Below are 8,012 nucleotides of genomic sequence, written 5' to 3'. Positions count from 1 at the left end.
AGCGAACGACGCATCAACAAAACGGCCCCAGCTCCGTCGGAAATCTGAGACGCATTACCTGCGTGGGTGGTGCCGTCTTTCTTGAATGCTGGCTTGAGCTTCCCAAGGGAAGCGGCAGTAACACCGGCACGTGGACCCTCATCAGTGTCGATTGTAACAGTTCCAGACGCGGTTTTAACCTGGACAGGGATGATTTCGTCCCTGAACAAGCCCTTAGCAACAGCCTGTTCGGCTTTGTTGTATGAAGTGGCGGAGAATGCGTCCTGGGCCGCGCGGTCGATATTATACTTTTCAGCAACATTTTCGTTGGTAATCCCCATTGGAATACTGCACTTAGATGCCTCTGGGTCATCGAGAACCAGAAGGGCAAAGTCAGGAATAGGGTTCTTCTGGTTGTATGACAGTGACATCGACTCTACCCCCGCAGCTAACCCACAAGTGATCTGACCGGCTATGATCTTGTTGGCGATGTCATTGACAGCAATCAAACCGGAGGAGCACTGTCTGTTGATGCCGATGAATGCGGCAGTGTATGGGACCCCCGCTGCCAACATGGCAGCCCGGTGCTCCTTGGCACCAGAGCCAACTTTCAAAACATTACCAACGGCCACATCCTCAATCAAGCTTGGGTCAAACTTAGGCGTCTTGGAAAGCAAACCCTTGACTAGTCCAATCAACAAGTCCTCGGTACGTGTATCCTTAAAGCCACCCTTGAAGCCCTTGGCCAAGGCGGTTCTGTAGGCAGCAACAATAACGACATCATCGGTATTCTTTTGTTTGATAGCATTCACACCGCTCGGGTTTAAGTGCGAAGATACTTGTTGTAATCTGTTCATTCCGTTTTTGAGTCTATAAATCAATGTGTGAGAGAATAACCGGAGGGAATGGGCGATGGTGGCTTTATACGGAGCTTCGTTGGGCGGAATTTCACTGTGCGGGGATTGGAATTCCTGCATGCAGTGAGATCCGGGGTACGAGAAGGATGTCTGCTTCCGACAGCGTCCCTTCATATGATCAACTGGCTGGATCTGCTTTTTTTTTTAAACAATACCTGTATGGCTAATCAATATCTGAGCTTGGATAGTTAATTCATAGAGGCTGTGATTAGCCAGTTCTATACTAGTTCCACAATCTCCATGCCCTGAAGAGACGTAATTATCCCGATTCCCAAGTTATGCTAATACAGACTCTAGCCTCTGACAGGATAGCAAGGGGTTTGTCCCTCCCATACCGTATATCTTGTAAGCTCTATTTTGGTTAACTGACTAATCGGAATGGAAACTGGACCTTGCGGCTCTTTCGGTACAACTTATTTCGGAGGTATGTAGGTGTAGACAGATTTCAATTGGTATAGGTTGGGGGCTTTGGTATATGCTGGAAGCTTTGGTATATGCTGAGGGCTTTGGTATAGGCTGGGATTCTATGTGGTATTAGCCTAATAGATAATAGCCATCTATATGACACCCCAGATGAGTTAAATGGTAATGATTTAGCCCCTATAACAGAATAGAAGGCTAGTATAAAGATGCGCCTCCGTATGACCGAAACTATTAAAGTAATCCAAACTTAGTTTTCGAATCCCACTGATAGTAAGACCGCATTCCTGAAATCCGTGGACCGAGAATACGGTAACCATTTCCGTGGTATACCGAAAGCTAAATGCAACCTGTATTGTACGTACATTTAGTTCTGGGCTAAAGCCTTATGTTAATGGTATACCGTACCATTAATTTCCGCACAGGAACTAGAAAGGCTATATAATTAAATTTCCGTCTCCGGGATACACCAGCTTTTCCTTTCAAAGATTTAATTGAAAATCAAGTTAATAAGTCACTGCCGCAAATCTAATCAAATCCCTACCAGAGAACTCTCGTGTATTACCCAAGATCCTATACATTACTCCTTGACAAAAACAGCAGCAGCACCCATACCGGTCCCGATACACATAGAAGTCACTCCAATCTCGCCAGTCTTTAATTCTCTCATAATCGTAGCAACTTGTCTGGCACCGGTGGCACCCAAGGGGTGACCCAAGGCGATGGCACCGCCACGAGGGTTCACCTTAGCCTTGTCCAAGCCCAAGTGCTCGATACAGAACAACGCCTGAGCCGCAAACGCTTCGTTGATTTCAAATACTGCAACATCAGAGGTGGAAATCCCGGCCTGGGCGAGAACGTGTGGGATAGCGTAAGCTGGACCAACTCCCATGATTTCAGGTGGGACACCAACCGCGGAGGTTGCGACATACTTGCCAACGACTCTCAAGCCAAGCTTGGTGGCAAGCGAACGACGCATCAACAAAACGGCCCCAGCTCCGTCGGAAATCTGAGACGCATTACCTGCGTGGGTGGTGCCGTCTTTCTTGAATGCTGGCTTAAGCTTCCCAAGGGAAGCAGCGGTGACACCGGCACGTGGACCCTCATCGGTGTCAATGACAGCGGTACCCTGCGCGGTCTTGACTTGGACAGGGATAATTTCGTCCTTAAACAAGCCCTTGGTGACAGCCTGTTCGGCCTTGTGATACGAAGCAGCGGAGAATGCGTCCTGGGCAGCACGGTCAATGTTGTATTTCTCGGCAACATTTTCATTAGTGAGGCCCATTGGGATGTTGCACTTGGAAGCAGCTGGACTGTTTGCAATTAGCTCTGAAAATTGTGGAATAAGGTTCTTGTGGTCGTATTTCTGCGACATCGACTCAACCCCACCAGCCAACCCACAGGCGATTTGGCCCGTCAAAATTTTGTTGGCGATATCGTTGACGGCAATCAAACCAGAGGAACACTGTCTGTTAACCGCAACAAACGCCGCCTCGTAGGAAATCCCCGCAGCTAGCATCGCAGCTCTATGCTCGAAGGCACCGGCTCCGCCGTTCAAAACATTGCCAATAGCCACATCCTCAATGTATTTAGGGTCAAACTTAGGCGTCTTGGAAAGCAAACCCTTAACAAGTCCAATCAATAAGTCTTCGGTGGCAGTGTCCTTAAACCCCCCCTTGAACCCCTTGGTCATCGCGGTTCTGTAAGCGGCAACGATAACGACGTCGTCGGCGTTCTTGTGCTTGATGGCGCTGGCACCCTTGACGGTGTCCAAGTGTGATGCTACTTGTCTTAATCTCTCCATTGTGTAATCTGAATTCAGGTATGGCCTGGAAGAGAGTGAGCCTGAAAAATTCGGGCAGACGTGCTTCTTATATAGGCACGTCCAGGCATCTCCGAAATCCGCATTGCCCTCGGCTTCGCGGGGATTGAATCTGGGGTAATACCTGGGCGGGGTGCGTACATGCAGGCTGAATGACACATGCTTGTGTGATAACTCGTTACTGAAAGTTTCTCCTATGAGCATCCAATGAAGGACGAAGGTAATTATTTTCCTGGCTCAGTAGTGAAAGGCTTATGAGTTGGGCGAGATAAGGTGGGAATGACCATCCGTAGCGGTCTTTGTGATTCGGCTTCATCATCTGCCAATCTGGCACTGATGCACTTTCCGAATATAGACAGGAGAGCGGCAATGAATATGCTGTTGACAAGGGATTTGGGATTATATTATCCTCGCTGGTTTTAGTCAAGTTTTAGCTAGGTTTTGGCCAGGTTTTGACCAGGTTTTGACCAGGTTTAAAGTTATCGGTGCAGGTGGGGAAAGTTCATATACCAAAGTGGGGCTACAAAACTAAGCCATGTTTTTGGTTACAGGGAAAAAGATCTTTTAGACTTGCTAGAATCGTAAGCCGCGCGGAGCGCGCTCTAGATCCAAGATTCGCGATTGGGCGTACTACTGATTCACGAATCAAAACAGTAAGTTATGTGCTGGGTGGCTCAGTCCCATATCCGGAGCTGTTGACGCAGAATGTATGGGATGTGATTACGGTCACATATATCTACGAACCCCCTGTACGTTTAGAAAGAAATCTTGAAGCCTATGCCTTTTTTTCCGTATTCAATGAACCAGACATTTAGATCGTCTCCCAATACTGATTCCACCTTTCCATACACGCCAGACTCCGGGATAGTGCAGTTAGCAAATAACCAATCTGTGATTAATAAATCCGACTTCTCGCTTTCCTGAATCCGAGTCATTCAACTGTTTATATGGAGCAGCCAAGCCGTTTTGAGCACTTCTGAGACCCAGACTCCACTTCATACGGTTTTGCATCACGTGTTCCGGCCCGATCTCTCCTACATCGCTGGTCGGATGCCGGATAATTTCTATGAGTCAGGTGCAGATTTCCGGGGACAAGTGTTGAAATTTCTCCATCTCCGTCCAGAACCTTCGGTTCCTACCAGCTACGCAGCGCCAACCCGGGGATTGAACTTTTAGCCATTTCATTAAACCTACCATATCCATAATGACCGTGAAAGTTGCATATCTTGGCCCAAAGGGGACATATTCCCATATGGTATGTGCGCTTTGCCTCTAACTCGTTTCTTGCTAACACGCCTAGGCCGCGCTACAGGAGTTCCCAGACTACGATCTCACTCCCCAACCAAGCATCGGCGACTGCTTCTCCGCGATAGACAAAGGAGAGGTGGTGTATTCGGTGGTGCCGTTTGAAAACTCCACCAACGGTCAGGTTATCTTCACGTACGATTTGTTGCGGTCCTGGTACTTGCCAGCCGCTGGACTCTCACCTAAAGCTCGTTTTGAGATTATCGGCGAGCAGTATGTGAACATTCACCACTGTTTCTTGTCCAACTCCACGGACTTGACCCAAATCAGACGCATCTACTCGCACCCGCAGGTCTGGGGCCAGTGCACCAAATTCTTCCAGGACAACGCAACGTTGTTCAAGACTAATGGCGTTGAGCGGATCGATGCTTCTTCTACGTCTGAGGCTGCGGAATTGGTTATTAAAGACTCTGCCGCTGGTACGGAGGGCTCCGCCGCGATCTGCTCCTCGGCTGCGTCCAGCCTCTACGGGTTGCCGGTCTTACAGAAGAATATCGAGGATAACCGGGAAAACACAACCAGATTTTTGGTTTTGGGGAAGCCAAAATCCAAACAGGGCTTGCTTGTGACCTCCCTCTGCTTCACCGTCAACCACAGCGATGCGGGTGCGTTGTGTACTGCCTTGTCCGTGCTCTCCGATTACGGCTTAAACATGACGAGTATCACATCGAGACCATCTCTCTTGAAGCCGTGGCAGTATATTTTCTTTGTCGAGTTTTATAGCAAGCCACAGGGCGGGGCGGATGTGTTGGCCCTGGCTCTAGACGAGTTACGAGCGAGATGTTTAGATTGTGTGGTCATGGGCACATTCCCAAGAAACAACAAGCACTGGGAGTTTTTGGAAAAGCCCTGAGCCAGGAGACTTGCAAGGGCTATGCAACGATGCGTGTGTATATAATTTTTTGTTAATGGCCTGGAAAGTGTACGCTAATAGGAATATAGATCTGGAGCTAGTGAAGGTAGATCCACAGCATGGTGGATGATGTAAAAAGCAAGGTTATAATAATGTCGGTATTTGTATCGAGGATTAAAAAGCTTGGGTGAGGTTCCAATAGATAACACTATGGCTATAGCAGCCACTAATTTAAGTTGTCATTTACGATATCAATCCTAAAGGTGAGTTAGGAAGACCAGTAATCGTGTAGAATTGAAAACTGTGAGACTCAGGGTTGGATATCAACGTTCAATCGTTTCTCTAAACACTTTTCTGGAATAGCCCATGTGCGTCCGTCGTGTAGTTAAACACATAGGACCCCTATATCAATTTTACACTTCCGGTATTATACAACATTCTATTATACACATACAGGAGTAAAGCCGATTGCTTCCAGCTTACTGGTCTTTGATTTCCTGGAGCAAGCGGGCAATGACGTCGTGGCGCGCAGGCTCTGCGGGCTCTGCGACCTCTGCGTCGTCCTCTTTCACCTGCACCTGGTTTGCGGGCTTCTGGGCGAGGTTCCGCACGAGGTCGCGCAACTTTGTCTCTATATCCAAGCAAGCCTTGTCGATCAGGGAAATCTCAGACTGTTTAGAGTCGATCTGCTTTTCGAGCAACAAAATCAAGCTTTCTCGTGACTGGTGCGGCCGGTACTCGTTCAATAAATGGTGGATGTTGATGATGATGGTGCGGATATTTTCGATCTTGAGGTGAAAGTTCTCCGACGACACAGCGAGAATGCCCACGAGCTCCAAGAAGTTGAGGAGGAGCGACTTGAGTAGCTTTTTCAACTCCGTCACGCGGATCGTCGACTTCAATTGGTCGGTGTTTTGCGCAGGGAGTGACGTGTCGCACTCCGTGTCGTATAGTTGCACCATTCCCATTTCAGATAGTGACGGAATTTTATCCTCAAAGTGCCAGATATTCCCGAAGGATCGGTAGGTCTCGCCGCCGGGCGGGCTTGGTGGCACAAGAAATTTGAGGTCGCCCTGGGGCTCGGCACCTGTCTCAAGCTTCTCTAGGTTTTCATCAGTAAAGAACTTGTAATAGGGCGGTGGTGGGGGGTAGAGCGATGTAATAAGGTCATCCTCTCCGTTTGCTGCCATCTTGGTGATTTTTTGAGCGGCAGGAGAAGTATGCTATGAGATAACCACAGTGCAGCCTGGTCTTTGAAGTGTTTGTACACCCCTGTGGTGCCCCATACTTGAATTTTTGTACGCGCACTCTGTGCCGGATACTTTTCTTAGTAATACGATTTCAAATTGCCTTCAAGCTGATCACACGCTGAGAGATCCTCATTTCAGCTCATTTCATACGTAGCCAGAATGTCCGAAGAAATGGAAATTGATACCTGTATGTTTTTTTGTGAAGATACCCCGGATTCCAGCCACTAACGACATATAGCCCCATCAAGTGAAACCCCACAGTCACAGGAAGTGGAGACCAAGAAAGACGCCAAGAAGAGATTTGAGGTCAAAAAGGTATGTTGTATCAAATGCATGGAATTATACAAATACTGCCATTCCTACCCGTGTCGCCATAGTATTTGCCGGTATCGCAGTGTCTGACGCGATGCAGTACTATTCGATGGGTCTCAATGCTGTTTGCCGACCACTATGCTATTCGATCATATCACCCGTTTCATTCATTTTGACCAATTACTAATGCTTTCAGTGGACGGCCGTGGCCTTTTGGTCTTGGGGTATGTAGCTCTCATCCCCCACTACGCAACAATTACTAACCCTTTTAGATATTGTGGTCGATACCTGCGCCATTTGCAGAAACCACCTAATGGATCAATGTATCGAATGCCAACCGAATAGCATGAATGGCCAACAGACCGAGGAATGTATAGCCGCCTGGGGTACCTGTAACGTATGTATCACCGTTTCCCCTATCCGTCTCGTACTAACCTTTTAGCACGCCTTCCACTTGCATTGTATCACCAGATGGTTGAAGAACAGAAACTCCTGCCCGTTGGATTCCAGAGAGTGGGTATTTCAAAAGTATGGTCGTTAGTGGCTCTTTTTTCTCCGACTGCTGGCCAATGTCCCTTGTTTAGAGCTGTAATCGGCTTTTGCATTATACCTTTATATTATTCACTTTATGCGCTTTGCTAGCTTGTAGGACGTGCCACGGGTTTTAGGGATAGATCCTACCTTCAGCGTAAGGGCTATTAAATGGTATTCTTGTTATAGTGGCACAGAAATGCATTTATCATGGTAGATTCACACCACATGTATTTGCCAAATCTACTGTTCCGTAGATAACCCAATAAAGTAAAATTGTAGGCTTCTGAAATACTGTATTTTTGATCGCTTATCATCCACAGAGTAAATACGTCTACTTCTAGAAGGTATTTATGTCTCTCAACAATCGTGTATCCGGGGATCTAGACCTTATAGGCTTAGCATAATACAGCTTCGAGTTCGTAGACCAAGACCCTGTTGCAAATTGCAGGGACCAAGGATTTACATTTGAGCCGCTTTTAAAAGCCCGCCTTATAAATGTTAGTAATTATTTTAACAAAAACGCTTAAATCCTCTCCAATTGTCGTTTCCGAAAGTCGTGCTGTGAACAGCCGCTGCAAGAATGAAAAACTCGATCCAAGAAAATCGGTTCAGTTTTAAGC

At 47.4% G+C, this 8,012-nt stretch overlaps 4 protein-coding genes across 4 annotated transcripts in view; 2 read left to right on the top strand and 2 right to left on the bottom strand.

The window, feature by feature from the left end:
* The window catches only part of BABINDRAFT_155098 (thiolase family protein), a 4,327-nt gene extending 644 nt beyond the window's left edge, over positions 1–3,683 (bottom strand). The window contains exon 1 of the mRNA XM_019127274.1: positions 1,901–3,683. Within this exon, the coding sequence (XP_018984256.1) occupies positions 1,901–3,342 (1,442 nt within the window). The 5' untranslated portion in view covers positions 3,343–3,683. The remainder of the gene's footprint in view (positions 1–1,900) is intronic.
* A 659-nt stretch (positions 3,684–4,342) lies between these two features.
* Positions 4,343–5,393, top strand: PHA2 (prephenate dehydratase; the record flags this gene model as incomplete). The annotated part of the gene is made up of 2 exons (XM_019132440.1): positions 4,343–4,393; positions 4,439–5,393. 2 exons carry the CDS (start codon positions 4,343–4,345, stop codon positions 5,294–5,296), a joined length of 909 nt encoding a protein of 302 aa, XP_018984255.1. The 3' UTR covers positions 5,297–5,393.
* A 324-nt stretch (positions 5,394–5,717) lies between these two features.
* On the bottom strand, positions 5,718–6,532 carry MED7 (mediator complex subunit). The gene has a single exon (XM_019129426.1). The coding sequence runs from the start codon at positions 6,484–6,486 to the stop codon at positions 5,776–5,778; it is 711 nt and encodes a 236-aa protein (XP_018984254.1). The 5' UTR covers positions 6,487–6,532; the 3' UTR covers positions 5,718–5,775.
* A 173-nt stretch (positions 6,533–6,705) lies between these two features.
* On the top strand, positions 6,706–7,606 carry HRT1 (SCF ubiquitin ligase complex subunit; the record flags this gene model as incomplete). The annotated part of the gene is made up of 5 exons (XM_019131144.1): positions 6,706–6,733; positions 6,785–6,861; positions 7,055–7,082; positions 7,131–7,255; positions 7,301–7,606. The coding sequence occupies 5 exons, from the start codon at positions 6,706–6,708 to the stop codon at positions 7,397–7,399; spliced, it is 357 nt and encodes a 118-aa protein (XP_018984253.1). The 3' UTR covers positions 7,400–7,606.
* Between the last annotated feature and the right edge of the window lie 406 nt (positions 7,607–8,012).

The sequence above is a fragment of the Babjeviella inositovora genome (genome assembly GCF_001661335.1).
Source record: "Babjeviella inositovora NRRL Y-12698 unplaced genomic scaffold BABINscaffold_9, whole genome shotgun sequence".
NCBI lineage: Eukaryota > Fungi > Ascomycota > Pichiomycetes > Serinales > Babjeviella > Babjeviella inositovora.
The sequence above is the reverse complement of the archived record's forward strand: the minus strand, read 5'-3'. Positions and strand labels throughout refer to the sequence as shown.